This window comes from Triplophysa dalaica, chromosome 22 (assembly GCF_015846415.1).
Source record: "Triplophysa dalaica isolate WHDGS20190420 chromosome 22, ASM1584641v1, whole genome shotgun sequence".
Classification (NCBI taxonomy): domain Eukaryota; kingdom Metazoa; phylum Chordata; class Actinopteri; order Cypriniformes; family Nemacheilidae; genus Triplophysa; species Triplophysa dalaica.
The window spans coordinates 9,408,576-9,428,724 of NC_079563.1; the positions used below are offsets into that span (position 1 = coordinate 9,408,576).

The window sequence follows — 20,149 nt, forward strand, 5'->3', positions numbered from 1 at the left end:
CTCCACCACGGTGCGGTCTGATGAGATCACTATTCACAAATCGTTGGTCCACTCTCCGATTGACAGCGAGATCATCCAATGACAGCGCTTAGACCACACCCCCACGTGCGCGTTTTCAGGAAGTGATACTAAATGGAATTTTTGTTTCCCCCCCACGTGAGCCTCCACCAAAGCTCCACGCGTAGCAAGACTGAACCGGCTGCTAACGATAAGATATCACGTCACTGTCAAACAGCGGCTAGCTCGCTCTGGACCAGAAATTAACCGCCGTAGGGACACGGCGGAGTTGATCATTGTAGTCTGTAAGTATCTCAAAGTCGCCTGTGTTAATAGGCTGCATCTGAATAATTTAGCAATGCTTGTTTCGTTTGAAAATGATGTGTATAAGCGCTTATGTCGCGCGTGGCACACTTGAGGTATACGTTATATTAACGCGCGCGAGGCCCGAGTTGCATTAACGTTGACGTTAGCCTGTTAGCTCATCAAACTTCAATCATGTTTCCTCTTCCATTCATAATAAACCTCTGGTAAATCAAACAACCATTCCGATCTGTCACAGAGCCCCGATCAGTGAGCCTTGAAACGAACAAGTGGTATTTAAACTCGTTGATCGTTTAACTAGTTAACGTTAGTAAGCTAAAGTTGATTTCTCAATTTAGCAGGTCCAGACAGCGCGAGGAAGATGGCGGACGACCCCAGCGCAGCGGATAGGAACGTGGAAATTTGGAAGATTAAGAAGTTGATCAAAAGCCTTGAGGCGGCAAGAGGGTGAGGCTCGATCCATCTCTTCCTCTTTGTCTGGGCACTACAGGTGTTAAATGACATACAAAAACACATCTGGTGTGTGACTTGGTTTGGGTGGACCACATGCTAAGCAGCTTGCTAACAGCTGTTGAAGTGAGCAGCATGTTGGAGGAAAGAGAACGTTCAATACTTGCATGGGATGGTTTTTAGATTGTAATGTCTTTTGTTGTGACGTGTAAACACATGTTGGATGAGAGGTCTTTTGAAATGCAACGTTAAAGATCCCCCGGGATGATGCCTTAAAGCGTGTTTGGTGGAGGTGATGCACCATAATGTGGTCAAATCGCGTGTAATAGTCTCCCAATACAATAAGCAGCGGTGTATAGGTTTGTGTTACACTTTATAAATCACGGCGTGGCACCACTATTATTATTGTTGTTAAAGTGCTCATCTCACTTCATTGTGGCTTATGTAACCTATCGCCATGAGCATTTACCCTGTTGTTAATGCTGACGCAGAGATGCAGATATGCTATTATAACATACTGGGATAAATACGTTATAAACTGTAAATTGAAATAACGTGACTTTAAGACTGGTGATGTGAAATTGGTACTGAACACTCAATATATATCATGAAACTAATGATATTGCTTGCTTTACTTTTATACAGTTGAATGTTCTCTAAATTATTCTCCTTTTTGATTAGGTGTATATCAGGTCAGTTTGCATGCCAAACTTGCATAACATAAAAATGGACTTTTGTGTGGATTTGGTTCTCAGAAATGGTACCAGTATGATTTCCCTCATCATCCCACCCAAGGATCAGATCTCACGTGTAGCGAAGATGTTGGCTGATGAGTTTGGCACAGCCTCCAACATTAAGAGCAGAGTCAACAGACTTTCTGTGTTGGGAGCCATTACCTCAGTACAGCAGAGACTCAAACTCTACAACAAAGGTGAGAGCGTGCATGGTTTTTTTTGAGAGAGGGTTAAGTTCCATCTGGGTTGATTTAAAGTTTGTCAACAATTTTATTTGTTTTTTTCTCAGATCAGTGAATTTTATAGCACTTGGGTTGTTCCCAAGGATGCTGCCGAAACATTAAGCCGGCAGTTCAGAGAGATATACTGTGTATGTGTAGATACGATACGGCTGATTAAATCTTTTCTTTGGGTGTGGTCTTTACTGATCCCTACTCATAAACCGCCCTTTTATTTTGCAGTGCCTCCAAATGGCCTTGTGGTGTATTGTGGCACCATAGTGACGGAAGAAGGCAAAGAAAAGAAAGTCAACATTGATTTTGAGCCTTTTAAGCCAATCAACACATCCTTGTATTTATGTGACAACAAGTTCCATACTGAGGTACGTGCTCGATTCATTTTGTATATTACTAATGCTGTGAAGTGGCATCAATAAATGTGAGGACAGACTGTTTGGTTTGTCTGTTAGTGCTGTTAATGTGTGTACATGTGAATATATGGGACTATGTGTAATCTCTTTGAACGGCATTCTAAAGCACTTTTTCACAATGTCTCATTCAATTTTTCTCTCCCCAGGCACTAACAGCGCTGCTGTCAGATGACAGTAAGTTCGGTTTCATTGTGATTGATGGTAGCGGCGCCCTGTTTGGGACCTTACAAGGCAACACAAGGGAGGTTTTGCACAAATTTACAGTGGATCTGCCCAAAAAACACGGTAACGTATAATCATCTTTTTCTGTTTCTTCATTCATTTACTTTTGAGAAGAATTTAAACATTTATTCTGCAACTTCAGGTAGAGGAGGACAGTCGGCTCTTCGATTTGCGCGTTTGAGAATGGAGAAAAGACACAACTATGTGCGGAAGGTAGCGGAGACGGCCGTTCAACTGTTTGTATCAAATGACAAGGTGAATGTGGCTGGGCTGGTGCTTGCTGGATCGGCAGACTTCAAGACTGAGCTGAGCCAGTCAGACATGTTTGATCCGGTATGCTTTCCCATCATGTAATTATAGTGTATAATCACGTTTCTGTGATTCCTTACTATACATGTCATAATTTATTATTTTATGCTGTAAAAAGTCTTTCAATGGCAAAAGTCTAATGTTTAGTGTACTCGGGTCCTAAATTTGTTGATAGAAAAATAATAGGATGTTCTAATAATAAAGATTGACACTCCTAAAATTTTAAGTTAATTAATTTTTGAATAAATTCTTTAACAGTCCATTCCACTTGTTCATTTTTAACATTTCAATTCTTATTCCCATGTAGAGGTTACAAGGTAAGGTTCTAAAACTGGTCGACATATCGTATGGAGGAGAGAATGGGTTCAACCAGGCCATAGAGCTCTCAGCGGAAGTGCTGTCAAATGTCAAATTCATCCAAGAAAAGAAACTCATAGGCAAGTCACCCAAACTACATTTGCAGTGAAACCATAATAATTACAAATTTAACATGGGCTCACTATAGTACAATAATATAAGCTAAGTTGGTTTTCTGTGAGATTGGCACACTTAATTTAAAAGAAATGTTATCGTTGTTTTCATCCTGAAAATGTTGTAGTTTCTTTGCTTCTGTCTCTTGGATTTGACTGCTTTGATTGCTTTGACATCAGGCCGATATTTTGATGAGATCAGTCAGGACACAGGGAAGTACTGTTTTGGAGTTGAAGACACGCTCAAAGCACTGGAGATGGGAGCGGTGGAGATTCTTATAGTTTACGAAAACTTGGACACTATGCGCTACGTCCTGCGTTGTCACGGAGAAAACACTACACCTGAAAACGGTATGTATGTGATAGCCATCGCACTGTTTTTTTCTCTCAAAATAGAAATGTTTTCCTTTCTAATTGTATTCTTTTTATCAGATGAAAAGACACTCTACCTGACACCAGAACAAGAGAAGGACAAGTCTCATTTCACTGACAAGGAGGTAGGTGAAAACACTTATCAAAACCGTTCTGAATGTTTAACATGCATGTTATTTTCAAACACAGTTTAAAATGCACACTTCTCCCTTAAAAACGTATTGAGGTGCTTATTTTAAGTAAAATCACTTGAATCCCTTCATTGCAGAACATATATATATTAGGACTGTCAATACATTAAAACTTTTAATCGCGATTAATCACATCTTTTTCGTGCGATTAATCACACATGTATAGTGAAATAAAAAATTCACTATAATTTTGTTAAACATGTTTATTTAAGTGCTGTCAATCGATTACATTTTTGACTATCACACACAGCTTTTATGTTTTTAAATATACTTTACGTTCTAATAATTTCAATTATATCTCCAAATTAGTGTAGAAACAACACATTGCTTTAACAGCCTCATTTTATGAATCAAAGCAACATTCTAATATTGTTGGCTTTGCAACTGTATATATTGTATATATTATTTTTTCTACTAATCAAACCCATTACTTAGTGTGTCCTGTTTAACAGGTAGAAAAACACATAAAATATATAAAGTTCTCTAAATACATGAAATACAAAAGAATCCTTATCAAAGCTACAAAATCACACTGATTTCTTCTTTTCTTTTCTTCTTGGTTCTTTGATTAACATTAGTCACAGGAGTCACAGCAGCAAGTTTAAGAACGCGGCTCCTTTATGAGCTGATGTTCTAAGCAGGTCTAAATTTGGCTTCCTATTTTCACTACTCTTTGCATTCATTTAAGACTTTATTTAACCTCTTGAAGACTGTGCTTGCGAAAATACTAGATAAAATATGCTTTCTGGCACAATCTTGTGTGATTTTGTTAATTCAAGCACGAAAGAGAATTCGGCAGATTCTGACGCAGCCTTTACACCAGACAGGACCGCTGTCGCGTTGAGCCGTGTTCCACAGGCAGAAGCTGTCAGTCTATACTGGACTTTTCAATTCAACCATTTTAAATTGCGCCCAAATAGTTTAAATGCCTTTACTTGAATAAGAGCGTGATTATATAATGTAACGCTATGCAATGATGACAGAAAAAACGGATTTTGCGTTAATGGCCTTTAAATATTTTTTATGCATTAATCTGAAGAAATGTATTGCACCTGTTAACGTTGAAATTCCTTATATATATATATATATATATATATATACACATTTACACACACACACACGCTTGGTTGAACCGCTCGATGGCCTGTTGTGTAATATTTACTTTCCATCGTAAGCCTCTCTGTCTTTCCAGAAGGAAATATATAACGTTAACTGTGTGTATTTGTTTTAGACGGGTCAGGAGCACGAGCTGATCGAGAGCATGCCGCTGCTTGAGTGGTTTGCCAATAGCTACAAGAAGTTCGGAGCCACGCTGGAAATCGTTACAGACAAGAGCCAGGAAGGCTCACAGTTTGTGAAAGGCTTTGGAGGCATCGGTGGTAAGTCCTTTTCATAGATGATTAACCTTCAAGTAATATCTAAATAAATAAACATTGGTTGCGCTGATGAAACAGGCCTTGTTTTTCACCCAACCTACTCTCTCTTTCCAGGAATTTTGCGGTACCGGGTTGATTTCCAGGGCATGGAGTACCAAGGAGATGACGATGAATTCTTTGACTTGGATGACTACTAGGTAGTCGGGACTGACAAAAAAGCAAATTCAAAAATAAGATTTTCCCCCTTCACGTACCCCGCTAATGGCAGGGGAGCGAAGGAGATCGAATCAGCAAGAGGGAGAATACGAATTTGAGATGATGGCAGAGGGTCTATGTGTCTTTGGCTTTTAGACAGTGACTCCATCCGTGGACTGGAAGAGAGTTTTCTCCTCTCCACTAATAACCGGGTCATCGCAACAGCATGGCTGTGGCCCGTCTGGCTGTCCTGCATCAACTCTTCACACAGCACACTTTAGGCTTCGAGATCTACTTTTTCTTCCCTTCTAATCTCACTCCTTTCTTCCTTTCGCCTCTCCTTTTATAATGGCATCTGCTGCTGTTGTATTTTATTCCAAAGTATTATATTTTCTCTTATCCAGAGTATAAAGACAGCAGTAGCAAACAATTAGATCTATACTGCTTACATTGCCAGGCCTGCATTTTAATTTGCTGGTTAGCCCAGACTTGATATGTTGCCTTTTTTCTGCTGTACACCAGTGTGGTGGTGGTGGTGATGCACTTTGAGCCAGCGGTACACTCTGCTCCTACCATCACATTGTGCCCACATTGAGGCATTTCATCCTCTCAAATGGACCATGTAGTAACTGGACCCATCCCCCTGTGCTCCACTGCTTCCTTCGCGAAGACCGAGAACCAGTTCTCCTCTCTCTTGTTTTCCTCAGCCCCAGGAGATGCAAATTCTCAAAATAAACTATATATGAGTGCCTGATTTTTGCAGTTTGTGAAATATGACCGCACAGTGTACCAGCATCTGGACCGTAACTTCAGCCTCCTGCTGTTTCACATACAGTCTTAGCTTGAGCTCCCAGCACTCATCGGTATATGATGGCAGAACACATGCATGGGAATGCCTTGTCGGATCGATCACGGGGTGGGGATGGGGGTTACTGTGTTAACTGTGATGTGTGAGTGAGTATATGTGAGTTTAATTCCCCTTTAAAAGACATATTCCTGGGCCCCAAAGCTCTAGTTTCTTTCCTTCGGCCCAAAGTATGTTTTAAGAACAGATTGGTTTTAGAAAAGACAGCTGTGTCAATGGACCATTATTGATTGTGGCATGGTTTGGTGTTTTGGCACCTACTAAAACAAGTCGTCATAATAATGTAAGAGTAATTAAAACACAAAGACCCACGATATTTTAAATATGTTGTATATTTTCTTTGATCCATCACTATTTTGTATAAATCATTTGTTACATCTGGATCACGGACATTAAATGTTCTCATTGTTTGCAAAATGCACTTGCATCTTGTTCATTTACGAAGTATAATCTGTTTTTTTTTGCTCAATTTATTGGGCTCAAAATTCATTATGATTAAATTTGAGTTAACGTTAGTAGTAAATTACGGAGAGAATTGTATCAAAATGTTAGTAATTTTTGTAATGCAGTTAGGATTTCTTTTGCTTTTATTCATCTTGACACGCAGTGTGTTGTGACGTGATTAGACATACGTCATACAATAATAATATTGTTGATAGATAAGTTTGTCTACGTTAAACAAATATTTGCCTGTTGGCTGGAATTGCGGTCACCTGCCACTTTTATCAGCCGTTCTCAGCGAAAATGTGAATCATTGGGGATAACCCTATTCTTTACCCTAGCACCAGACACGGAGCCAATTGCCATCCGTCTCACAAAATGGACAAAACCTTTTTGTCATTCGGCGACCAACCACAAATGTTTCACACATTATATCCCAACGATTATGACGTAGTGTAGCTGTCCCCGCTTTGTACCTTAGCAGCAGAAATGAGCCAATCACAACGCGGACAACGCCCATTTGGTCACGTTTGGTTACTTAACAGCCAATCGGAAATTTCGGCTCGAGCATTCTTTCCCCGCCTACGTTTGTGACGCGCTTGTGTCGCAGGGCGGGGTTTCCATTTTCACTGCGAGTTTCGGGGAACAAACATGGAGCCGGAGATGGAGGACAAAACCATAGAGCTGATGGTGAGTGCTCGAATATACGTTGAAAAGTCTTTTTCTGTCCGTCCTTAATACTTTAGAGTTTACGCATCGATATGGCCGTTTATCATGGAGGTTCTTGAGAATATAACCGGCTCGTAAAGTGGTTAAGGATCGATTGAGTTAGAGGGGGGAAGGAGGGGCGAGGAAGGAGCGAGCGAGCGAGAGAGAGAAATGGCTGGCTCGACTGACAGGGAGGGCCCTACTCTGGATCGCTGGCAATTTGGCTCCTTTTGTCGTGTTCTTGTCCTCACTCTTATGTCTTTCCGTCGCTGCGATGCTAGTAAGAGAGGGGAGTAATTGTTCTTCTTAAGGTTTGATGATGATTTATGAAATAGTTGCGGAGACCGAGAGAAACACCGCCGCGACATCGTGGTGAGTCGGAGTCTCATCGACTTTAGCCGATGACTTGAGCTTTACTGCGGCGACTCTGCGCCACAAAGTCCTGCTTAAAATTCGAAAATAGGGTCATTTCTTATTTGGTATGCGGGATTTTAGCAGTGTTATTTATGCTTTAAAATAATTTATTTTTATGTAAAAAGGCTCATCACAGGGCATATTTTAGCTGGGGTTTAAAGCTGCGTAATAGGAAGTAACCGCTCGCGCTGTCAATTTCAGGCGACGTTCTCGAGCCAAATAGGGTGAAATGACAATAAAAGTTGTTACCTATTACGAGAACAGTGAACAGACACATGTCCAGTTTTGTTTTAGTGACCAAGTACTTTTGCTTTAACATTACAGACGTTCGTGGTTCATGTGGAATCAGAAATTCCACCGAGCAGCTAGGTGGCTAACCACACCAAATCATTAGCTCACATACAAACCAGCAGTCATAGTTTTTAGTAAAAGCGCAGATTTTTGTTTCTGAGGGTTAGCTGTGTGTACCAGACACCAATGAACAATATGAAGAACGATATGAAACAAATAAAACTTGAGAAACCAAATAAAAAGCCTGAGAAACAGTTTGTTCCCCTTAGTGGTAAAACATGCATCATTAAATAGGTTGTATCTGTTTTATTATGACAGTATTTAGTACTTACAAGATAACCTTTGACAAATGAATATGATATAATTTGTTTAGGTTTTGTGATGTAATATTGGATATTTTAAGCCAAGTTCATGCCTGAGAAACAGTTTGTTCCCCTTAGTGGTAAAACATGCATCATTAAGTCAGTTTTATTATGTCAGTATTTAATACTTATACGATAACCTTTGACAAATGAATATGATATAATTTATTTTAGGTTTTTGTGATGTAATATGGGATATTTTAAGGCAAGTTCATTGATGTTCAGTGTATATTAAATTACTAAAATAATGTCTAAATGAATATGCATTGGAATCAATATCTGTGGTATTCAATACAATAACGCAGAATCAGTTTTGCGGAGTGGATTTGCTTCTTGTTGCCATGGTTACGGTGAATATTGTATGAGCGAGTAGTCTTTATTTTGTCCACTTATAATGTGAAGCTTGAGGTTGATGGAAACATATATGCTGTTTTTTGGTCAAACATGCCATTTGCTTTTGTGTTTAGACTGCAGAATACTAGCATTCTAGTAATGAATAATACACTTCCCTCTGGTTGACACCTACAAATGACCACAAAAAAACCCGTATGGTCATACCTGGAGTCAGTATGTGTTCTTTTTTAGCTGTGACATCAGCTTTATAAGTTTGTGAAGAGCTTGGGTGATATTCATAGTGAGAATGGTGTTTATGAATTAAAGAAGGTGCTGTTTCGGTGGATATTACAAGCGGTGATATGGATGGCATCATCGTTGAGGATGTAAGCATATCATTGTCATGGCCTTGGCCAGGGGACAGCTGTTGTCATGATACCAAAACGCCTACACGCCCTGCCCGATCCCCATCTATACCACACACTGATGGAGAATCTGTCTGTTTACCACACGCAGATTTTAGGCTGTTGGTCAGTTTTTGTCTTTCAGTAAACAGTGCTTCATGGTCACGAACGTATGCGAGCAGGGATTTAATCACTTTTGTAATGTTTCAGTGAATATGACTCGGTCCATTTGATATTTTTCTTCAGTTTGATTAAAGCAAACAAACATGTTTTTCATTTCTGAGGACATTTAAAGAAATAGCTGTGTTTTTTCTTCTTCTACAGAACACCTCTGTCATGGACTCGCAGACTGCAGACCGCTCCTCAAAGATCACCGCAGTGTTTAAGGTGAGCTGGATGATCTGTACCTCGGTCATGCGTGGCCATGTCTGCTAAATAATAAACGCATAAAACAATAGCAGTCTTCTCTGGCCTCTCCCCGGTCTGTGGTGAAAAACGGTTGACATTGGAGCTTGATGTATATAGTCTGTGGCCTAATCTGGGCTCAAGAAAGCGTTGTGTCTTTATTATATTGGTTTCAGGATTAAAGTGTTTATTTGCATTTTTAAGAATGCAGAAGTGTTTGGAGACTTTTCCTTTTTAACGCTCGATAAAACCTTCCATATAACCTTTCGTATTTTACTGTAACATTTTGAGTTGTGGCTCAAGTGCTTAAATGCTTTTAGAGGCCACTCTATGTTGGTCCTTAGTCGAGTTGTTTGTGGATGAAAAAGAGTATTTGTCTCTCTGTATCAACTTTCTGGATGCCAAAAACTGCATGTTGAGCACCTGCCGTGATGTACTTCACCAAACAAAACATGCTTGCCAACAAATACTGTTTTTATTCTCACTGCCTCAGTCCTTTCCAAGACAGATGGACAGTTTTTGTCTCACCAGTTCTAACATTTCTATTTATTTCTTTTTCTTATGCGATCCTCCCAGTCTACCTATCTCTGTCCTCAGGTGAATGGACCGCTGACGGGCTCCAGGAAGCGGCCGTCGGAGGGAAACTACGAGAAGGAGAAGGACGTGTGCATTCAGCTCTTTGATCAGTGGTCTGAAGCGGACCAGGTGGAGTTTGTGGAACATCTGATCTCACGCATGTGCCATTACCAACACGGCCACATAAACTCCTACCTCAAACCCATGCTCCAAAGGGATTTCATCACGGCACTGCCAGGTAACAAATGCAGTCCTTATTAAAAAAGTATATTTTTGCTTTAAGGTAGATTTAGATCAAATTGTTGTGTTTACGATCGAAATAAGACTGAAGTTGAATGTTTTTGTAAATAAACCTTTGTAGTACTTTTTAACTGATTCTTCAAATAGCCGTAGAAGCCAGAACAAGCTTTCCTTTTCTTTTTAGGTATATTAAACTTTTATAATTGAAATTCCTGCTCCTATTGTACTTGTTTCATCTGTTCCTTTTATTTGGAACAAAAAAACATATTTCTTTGTAATATTGAAATGTTAAGCTTTTCGGCTTCCATCATAAATCCTCTCATATCCCTCTTCCCTTCAATAACCGGTTTGGTTTCTAATACGTAACAGCCACTTCATAATCCATTCACTTCCTGATGGATAAGATGTTTTAACCCATGTTTTCTCATTCAGTATGTTTAGACTTGGAAATACTTCTGGCTACGAAAGTAAAATGGCCTGACAGTGTTTCACATTTGCTCTTTTTATGTTTCAGCTCAGGGTCTGGATCATATAGCAGAGAATATCTTGTCCTTTCTGGACGCGCGCTCGCTGTGTTCGGCCGAGCTGGTGTGCAAAGAATGGCAACGTGTGATTTCTGAGGGATGTTGTGGAAGAAGCTGATCGAGCGAATGGTTCGGACAGACCCGCTGTGGAAGGGCCTTTCAGAGAGACACCAGTGGTGAGTCACAGTGTTGATATCATTGTTTACAACCCCGAAACCCCTTCATTTATACATGGAGTTTAACAGCAACCTCCCCATTATCCCTGCACTGTGTTATTCTACAGCAGACGGATGGTGTAAACCTCTAATCTGTCTGCACAGTTGGCCTTCAGTTGTGACTTTATGAAATAAATATATAAATACTGATTAAATGTTTGTCAGTTAATCTGAGATATTTATCTGCTTCCTTCACAGGGAAAAATACCTGTTCAAGAATCGCACGACAGAAGTTCCTCCGAACTCATACTATCACTCTCTTTATCCGAAAATCATTCAGGACATTGAGGTGAGCAAAGCAACAGTCATTTTATTGTCTGGGCGTTAAAGGAATAGCTTGATTGGCGATATCTATAACGGCCGATCAAATGACACAAAACATGTAGACCGTAGGTTTTTGCAGTTGCAGCTCAGTCACTCACTCAGCTTTCAGTTGCCAGTCATTCCTTTTTGTTGGATTCTGAAGTAAACTGATACACGTACACACTGTAGATAAATTCTGTTTACCAGAGTGATAACTGCATTCTTTGTTCGAATTAACCACTGAAAAATGCAGATCAGGACAACACCATTTAAAAAACTACATGCTGTGTGTACGGAACCGAACTCAATAACTATATGTTGATGACATATTTAAACGCCCATCAGAGATGTGTTTTCATCTGTATGTGAGGTTCTATAAAACGGCAGTGAAAGAAGTCTGCTTTCATAGATTTGACACACGGCTAATGTTAGCCGCTCTCACGAGCCCTTCACTAAACTGACAGTGTTCCCAGATCTTCATAGAAAAAAATCAAAAACAAAGACAAGCCCAAAATAAACCTTAAAAATACAAATAATGGATATTTAATAAGACCTCGATATCTCTTATGTCTGCAACTTACCATTTTTTACAGCTTAAGTGTAGGGTTTTGTAGGTGTTTGTTTTATTCTGTTGTTTTTCATAAATATTAATATTTACAAGTTGTCAATTTAATATTCCTTTTCATCTCTTAGTTCCTTTGGTAATATACACGGTTCTTTGAAATTGTTAAATAAATAATTCTACATGATAAAAAAAGGCTTCATATAGATCCTGTAATCGTTGATTGTATCAGCCGATACTGGTTCTAACGATCGGTAATCAGTGATCATCAGTCAGTTATTCACCCTCATGTCAATCAAAACCTGTTTATGACTCTTCTTGTTTGGAACATGTAAGGTGATATTTTGAGGGATGTCTTTGAAGTTTTTGTGGCCATGCAATGGAAGTCAATGGGGTCCAAGGTTATTTTAATCATTCCTTAAAAGGGCCATGTTGGATGGCATACCCGAACATTATTGTGTGTATTTGGTGTAACAGTGTGTTCATGCAGTTAACGGTTTAAATAACACATTCATTTCACATACCACACATAACTGTTGCTTCTCTGTGTCCCGCCTTTCTGAAACGCCTCGATTTTTAACAAAGCTCATTGTTGTGAAATGTGCTCTGTGCTATGATTGGCCAGCTATCCACTGCGTTGTGATTGGCCGAATACCTCAAGTATGTGGTGGAAATGAAATGTCCCTTACCATATTCAGAACGTATGCATATTGACAGCCGGTGTCACCGGTACCGTGTGAGTTGAAGCCTGAATATGATCCAGAAAATGCATTTGATCAAGCAGATTAATCAACAATGCCAGCGCGATTTTGCTCGCAGAGCGTGACAGATCCGTACGATTTTATTTTTGAAAACTATTAGGTTTCACTTCTTAGCTAACTTCTTGAGCTGCCTTTGAACATTGCAGATTGTTGGAATAGACACGCCTTCTATCTTTGCGTACACATTTTGAGCGGTGTTCTTCAAAGCTTCTCACAAACTGACGTAGAAATTGTGGGCGTGTTTAAACAAGTCGATTTAGGCAGGTTTGGATGAGCCTCCGCTTTTAAATAAAACATCTCTTTTGGTTTGAGACTTTAATTATTAGAATTGTATGGGTCAAATATGTGCATGAACAACTTGTAACACAAATGATACAGGAGAATACAAAATCGCATCATATGACTCGTTTAAATGTGGAGTGTATGAAATTTAGCGGCATCTAGCTGTTTGGTTGTGATTTGCAACTAATGGCTCACTCCAACCCTCCCTTTCGAAGCACACGGGGACGGACACAGGAGTAAGATGTCGTCATGTTTTCACTTCTTTGCCGCAGCAGATAACGTATTTACAAAATGCGCTCTGTAGAACATCTGTTGATGTTTTATAGTGATAATGTCCAAATTTGGCACATCAAGAATGTATTTCTAGACACTGCATACGAAAGCAGCATGTTTGCGTTGCTCTCAGCACATGCAGAAAGAGCGTCTATATCACAATGCCAAAGTCTGTTTAACGAAAGTCATGCCACTCGGTCGCCTTTCGGACAGCTATTTACGTCATTACAAGATCGCCTCCAAACAGCTATTTAGCATTGCATTTCTTCCAATTTATTGCAATGGCAGTGACACACCTTGGTAATATTAATTTTGGCCTTTCCCATTGAGCGCCCATTTACTTTGATTACATCAATCACAAGTTTTGCATTACTTTATTTTAAATACTCAGATGCGCAAACAATTTCAAGAACCTTATTTTACTGGCATGTTGATGAATAGTAAACCAAAAACTGCTGTGAGGTGCCAGTGTAAATCTTTACATTTAGTCAATACACCAGGAATTTGTAAAAGTTGATTTTTGTTTAAAGATAATAAAATCTTTTAAAAATTATAAGTAGAATAAAGAGAATTTCATTAAAATAGTTTTTTTTCCGCTTACGTTTTTAATGTTCCTGTCACATAAGCATAAAACAATGACAAAACACTTTAATGTGCAGAATCCAACCGAACGGAAAACCGTGGGCGATAAACCGAGGCTCGCATTGAACCGTGGTAGAGCTGTATTGTTGCATCCCTTATAAAAACAACATGGCAAATTCCATCTAAAGGGAACCACAGCGGTGTATGTAGATATAGAAATAGACCTCAGATATTAGATATTAAAAATATAACGCTTCATTATGCAATGACTTTATTATACACTTCTGAGGAAGACATCGTTTTGTATATTATATAGCATTTCTGTCAATAGAGCCATTGGACCTCAATGTCATCATTTGGCTTATTAGTAGAAAGGCATACAGGTTTGAATTGACATGAGGGTCTTTTGGGTGAATTGTCCCTTTAAACTCGATCATAAAATACTTTTAACACTGCGATTCCTTTTAGGTGTTGTCTATTCGTGCCATGAGGCAATGATTGCAAAGCAAAGAAGAATGAACTGTTTCTTTGTCTACTTAAGCATGAAGGATCAATGATTATACCTTGAGGTAGGGCTGCACGATTTGAAGAAAAAATAGAATTGCGATTTTTCTGACCAAAATTGCGATTTGCGATTTAAAATGCGATTGACTACTATTTAAAAAAAGAGCTAGGTTTGTCGTGTTGGTTTTAAAAGCATGCATCAAAGAAAGACCAAGCATAATCACAAACACATAAACACTGTGACCATTTTTTTAAATAAAGTTGTCATGCAAAAATGTCATGAAAAATTAAGAGAATACCAACAGTATCTTAAATAAGTTAAATCAATGCAGAAGGAATGTTTTCTCCCGTATGGTCAATGGGAAAGTACAACGTTTGTAAACAACGACTCTTCAATTCAAAATCTTCACATATGAAAAGGACATTGACACTTTGATAGGGTTCAGTCGTCCTGCTGGACCACATGTCAGTTGTCGTCGTGTAATATTCCACTTCTTTTAGCTCAGCTTCAACCTTCTTTCTGCACGTATTGTAAATTTTTTCGATAGCTTGAGTAAAAAACATACAGGAGGGAATGTGATATCTTTTATCGAGCGTTAGGATAAGATAGTTAGGATAAGAAGACTGGACAGTGTCTTTGCACTACGTCATGTGTGTGTGCGCCAGCCTGGAGACTCGCGCAGTTTGGTGATAGACTGTGTCGCTGGCAACATACGATCGGCTTCGAATCTGCAAGACGTGAGACTGACCAACTGGTCACCGGTCACCGGTCATGGCAGATCATGCAAAAAAACGGCCGATTCAATCGGTGCACCTCTAGTTGTGTTGCCTCGCGAGGTCGACACAGACTTTTGGCATGTTTTACAAAGCACTTGCTTTTTGAAGAACATCAGAAGCTCATAATTCAAAATAATATCAAACATAAGCTGTGCTTTTTCTTTTAGGTACCAAGTCGTCTGCTGCTGCAGGACTTTAAGCTTTAGCAACCTTAACGTTACTTTGTTGCGAATTTGAACTGCTGCTCCTGCTCGCCTTCATCTTTTCCAAATGACATTCTTTGCTAATTCAATAGCAGGTGCAGTGTTAAAATGCAGAATCTACGTAGGTGCATTTTAATATATTTAAAGCCCTTAATCGTAAAAATAATCTCAGCTTTTGCGATTTGAACATCGCACCCCTTCAAATTGCGATTTCGATTTAGAAACGATTAATCGTGCAGGCCTACCTTGAGGCAGGGCTCATGCCATCCAGCTCCATTTCCCATAGCTGCCCTATTAGTAATCGTAGCATTTTTGTTAATGTCAATACTTAAACATGATCACTTTTGCATTCCTCTTTAATGAAAAGATCGAGTGAATTCATTACACCTCAATTGATGCCTTTTATTAAATGGGTCACGTAAGATGAACCAAAGTTTTGATTTGAGCCTCTTCATTGCTGTTATCAGACCATTGAGGCGAACTGGAGGTGCGGCCGACACAACCTGCAGAGGATCCAATGCCGGTCGGAAAACAGCAAAGGCGTATACTGCTTGCAGTACGACGACGAGAAGATCATCAGCGGCCTGCGGGATAACTCCATCAAGGTGCGTTTGTGCTATTCTCCTGAATCTGGTGCGGGTTTGGTGACTCAGTTTAGATTGTCACCAGTGGAATCCACAAAATCTGATTTTACCCCACATGTGTGACTTTGTTCCATTCTGTTAAAATGGTTGACCACACGTGACGTTAAAGGCGAGTATTTGTACAGAATTGCAGTCTTGGAGAGAATTTCTGTGGCTGTTGTAATGGAGAAATATGAGATTTGCAGATTGAAGGTTCAGAATCGTCATTTTTTTTTTTGGATGAAGAGGTGCTTTTAATACTTGGTAAACAGAAACACCCACACACTACGAGTTCTTCCTTTCAAGAATTGAAATCATTTCATGCGATGTAGCTGGTTTGTACTTGTGTTCAAAGCGCTGTTGTGACCTTGCGGTATACGTTTCCAGCATGAGTCTCTTTTGATGAGCAGTTATGCGGCTCTTAGTGACCTTATTAGTATTGCTTAGTATTATTATTGCTCATACTTTGGTTAAAAGGTCGTAGGTTATTAATAAAACAAATTCGATATCCATATAACCGCGCTGTTGTCATTAAAGAATGTTTATATTGAGCTCATGAATGTTTTTAGTCCTGTTGTAAAAGTCTCTTTTCTTCACATTTAGATATGGGATAAACAGACTCTAGAGTGCTTGAAGATCCTGACGGGGCACACGGGATCAGTGCTGTGTCTGCAGTACGATGAGAGAGTCATTGTTACCGGTTCCTCTGATTCCACTGTCAGGTCCGATTTCTATCACATATTGGCTCTCTATAGGTTCTCTGTTCACTTCCATATTTTCAAGCCCTCCTTCTGATGATATCAAGTCTGACTCTTCTCTCTGTTTCTTGTATGCAGAGTGTGGGATGTTAACTCGGGGGAGGTTCTGAACACTCTGATCCATCACAACGAGGCCGTACTACACCTTCGGTTCTGTAACGGGCTGATGGTGACCTGCTCGAAGGATCGATCGATCGCTGTGTGGGACATGGCTTCTCCCACAGACATCAGCCTACGTCGCGTTCTCGTCGGCCACCGAGCCGCCGTCAACGTTGTCGACTTTGACGACAAGTACATTGTATCTGCTTCAGGGGATCGGACCATAAAGGTCAGCACTCAGATCTTGACGATGTTTTCAGTTGTCAACTGTCAATCAAACCATATATCGGTGGTCTTTGAAGTGTTAAGGTGGGAGTGAATGTACAGGTAGTCTTGAATGAAGGCTGATACACCTTCCAGCTTAAAATGGGCAAGAACCAGCCACAGAAACCGGAAGCGGCCGATTTATACTGCAGTATTTTCCTCTTTTTTTTTAAAACCTTTGAAGGGTCTCTAACAAAAATGTTTGTTATGGAAAAAAATTCACAAAATTTTGGTAATTTGGTACAATTACCTTTTTCTTGTCAGCCTTTACACCTTGAGATGTGACAGTTAAAGTTAGTCAATCAGATGATCCGTCTGATGTTCTGGTGCCTGTTTGACCTGAGAAATGCCAGAAGCAGCCAGCAGAGGGCAGCAGTCCACCAACAGCTTTTTAATTCGCTCGAGGCTGCTGCTTTTAAGGATTACAGTCCGCTGCTCTTGTCTGCCCCTATATTCTCCGGCCCCTCTCTTGCAGATGCTGGATTTGCGGGCAGTCGGGATTCCAGGAACAGACAGCCCCAATCCAGCCCACCCATCACCCTGGGAGATGTGCCAAGTCATTTTGCAGCCCCCACTCTCTTAAAACATTCCCCAAATAATGAAACAGGGCAGTCAGACTATATGCGTGAGTGTAAAGGTGTTTTCATATGTAGACACACTGCTTTAATTTGTGAGTGTTCAACAGCTTTACCAAATACACTTACATGTTCAGAAAGGATTGAGAGATTTCTTTGCAACAGTTTTTCGTAAATCAGTATGCTTATGTATATTTTTTGTGTTGTCAAATTCACGGTGATCTTTTTGTGTAGCTCAGCGATTAAGTTAACTGTGTGTTTGTACTTTGTACAGGTGTGGAGTACAAGCACCTGTGAGTTTGTTCGGACTCTAAACGGTCACAAACGAGGAATCGCCTGCCTGCAGTACAGGGACAGACTAGTGGTCAGCGGCTCGTCGGACAACACAATCAGGTTTGTGGGAATAAACAGAAGCCAATGTTCATGTCAAACAGTAGATGGTGTTTATAGTCTTTATGTTGACATTAAATCTTACATTTTCATTGTTTTCTCTCTAGGCTATGGGACATTGAGTGCGGAGCGTGTTTGCGAGTTTTAGAAGGGCATGAGGAGCTTGTTCGCTGCATTCGCTTCGATAATAAACGGATTGTGAGCGGAGCATATGACGGGTGTGTTTAAATTTAAAGACCGATCCGAATGCCACAGTGGTCCTTGTCGCTTTACATGTACAATAAATATATTAGTAAACTTTCTGCAGTGTAGTTTAGGATTAAATCTGAGCTGTTTTTGTCTGGATTATGGCGGAGCTATTCATGCTTTATGAGTAATCTCTTTATAGTCATCTTTAATTGCGGAGTTACTTTTGGCTGCTTTATGTGCTTTTGCCTTTAATCTGATAGTTGAGCGGAAAACAATACCCTCGCAGGCGAGGGAGCAGTCACATTTAAACCCACAATTGACTCAGATTATCTGTAGATTATGTGTGAAAGAGGCTCCTGGGCTGCTTTGCAACCAAAGAGCGATAGAGAATTGGGATTTTGTCTGATGCATAACAGATTTATGACAGTCATTTTGTGTATTTATGTGTGCAGTAAAATTAAAGTATGGGACCTGCAGGCTGCTCTTGATCCACGAGCCCCAGCCAGCACTCTCTGTCTGCGTACGCTAGTGGTGAGTGTATTTTTCAGATTTACAAACGCTGTGTGTGATATCCTCTCCAAATACACACCACTCGCACTACACTTAACAGTCTCTGATCCGTCACTCATCTCTGTCATATAGTTATTAAACTGTGAGTCGCATTGTGCCCGATTGACCTTTTTGTGTCACGCCATTCTCGCTCCTTGAGCGTTATTGATATCTCTGCTGTTATGGCTTGGAAGATCAGCCTCAATAATAGTCTCTGTCGGTTCCTGTGCGTCTGCTCTTAGGAACATTCTGGCCGAGTGTTCCGGCTCCAGTTTGACGAGTTCCAGATCATCAGCAGTTCCCATGACGACACTATCCTTATCTGGGACTTCCTCAACGTGTCAACCAACGGGCAGACGGAAGGACGGTCGCCATCTCGCACGTATACCTATATATCCAGATAGCAGGTAACCCCTATTGCTTGTATTGACATCTACATAAAGATACAGAAAAGTATACAAAGTCTAAGTTGCTTTCATGTGATCTTTCGGCAGGGAAGCCCCGGTGGTGTGCGGAGTGTGTGTGAGTGTGTGTGGGGACTGTTTGGGTGACCCAGTCTCTGTGGAAGTGTGCCAGGATCAAAGGTCGAGGAACGCCACCACCACCATCCCTCTCCTTTACCCTCGTCTCTCCATCTGCCCTTTTGATTTCTCCCCTCTTCAGTCGTTCTGAGGACTGCTCCTCAACACACAAACAGAATCTGTTCTCTTTCTCCCTCTCTGCGGAGGAGGAGGTGGAGAAAAGATGGAGAGAGCGATCGCCATTAAGCAGAGCTCGAAGGTGGGCGCGGAGCCCCAGTCCACATACACAGTGACGGCTGCCCCAGCTCCGCCCCCTGGGCCCATGAACTCTGTATCTTTCTTTTGTTTTTGTTGATTTTTATTGATGGAAAAAGAAGAAAAAACTAAAGTGAGAAGGCAGGTCTGAGAAGTCCCGAGTGCTTTTCCTTCCCTGAAGACTGTTCTGCATGAATGAGCAAGCAATGGGACGTAACGTGTGCTGGTCAACCTTCGGTTTCTGTCTTATGGGTTTTTTATGCTTTTCCTTTTTTAATTTGGGAAAATCTTTTTTTTTTTGCTTTACTCTTGTGAAAACGTATGAATAATTGTAGTTTTTTGACTCTTCTCCTGATATGTCCCTCCATTTCCGTTTTAGCGTTGTCTTTCTCCTCTCCGTCTCGTTTCCGTCTCTGTCTGCTCGTCTAGGTTCTGAATGACCCATAACTGATCTGAATTTAGTTGTAAACAGAATTGTCTCGTCTAAAATGGTGTTGTATATTGAAAAGATTTTTTAAAGAAAAAAACATTATTAATAAGAATAAAGTACTTGACTGTGGAGGAGTGTTGAGAACCTTGCACAAGCACGTTTGTGTTTCGTGTGTATGCGTG

The 20,149-nt window shown here is 40.3% G+C and overlaps 2 protein-coding genes across 4 annotated transcripts; both read left to right on the forward strand.

The window, feature by feature from the left end:
- Positions 1–142: 142 nt before the first annotated feature.
- On the forward strand, positions 143–6,575 carry etf1b (eukaryotic translation termination factor 1b). Of its 3 annotated transcripts, XM_056737351.1 has the most exons (11): positions 143–302; positions 660–768; positions 1,527–1,702; positions 1,967–2,106; positions 2,301–2,439; positions 2,519–2,709; positions 2,993–3,122; positions 3,336–3,506; positions 3,588–3,652; positions 4,950–5,097; positions 5,209–6,575. In XM_056737351.1, exons 2-11 carry the CDS (start codon positions 683–685, stop codon positions 5,289–5,291), a joined length of 1,329 nt encoding a protein of 442 aa, XP_056593329.1. In that variant the 5' UTR covers positions 143–302; positions 660–682; the 3' UTR covers positions 5,292–6,575. The 3 variants fall into 3 exon arrangements, with proteins under 3 accessions (XP_056593329.1, XP_056593327.1, XP_056593328.1); XM_056737349.1 differs by having other exon boundaries at positions 3,336–3,652; XM_056737350.1 differs by having other exon boundaries at positions 147–302; positions 663–768; positions 3,336–3,652.
- Positions 6,576–7,172: 597 nt separating this feature from the next.
- On the forward strand, positions 7,173–20,096 carry fbxw11b (F-box and WD repeat domain containing 11b). Its single transcript, XM_056737348.1, is given in 14 exon segments — positions 7,173–7,285; positions 9,432–9,494; positions 10,110–10,326; positions 10,843–10,944; positions 10,947–11,028; positions 11,266–11,356; positions 15,782–15,919; positions 16,541–16,659; positions 16,774–17,023; positions 17,908–18,026; positions 18,131–18,241; positions 18,665–18,743; positions 19,004–19,168; positions 19,256–20,096. Coding segments are annotated over 13 exon segments (1,572 nt in total). The 5' UTR covers positions 7,173–7,246; the 3' UTR covers positions 19,166–19,168; positions 19,256–20,096.
- The last annotated feature ends 53 nt before the right edge of the window (positions 20,097–20,149 follow it).

Excerpts from the sequence above, each read along its gene's own strand:
- etf1b (XM_056737349.1), top strand. The coding sequence starts at position 683 with ATGGCGGACGACCCCAGCGCAGCGGATAGGAACGTGGAAATTTGGAAG. Across the intron at positions 769-1,526 it reads AGCCTTGAGGCGGCAAGAGG|AAATGGTACCAGTATGATTT; the intron begins GTGAGGCTCGAT and ends TTTGGTTCTCAG. Across the intron at positions 2,440-2,518 it reads GGATCTGCCCAAAAAACACG|GTAGAGGAGGACAGTCGGCT; the intron begins GTAACGTATAAT and ends CTGCAACTTCAG.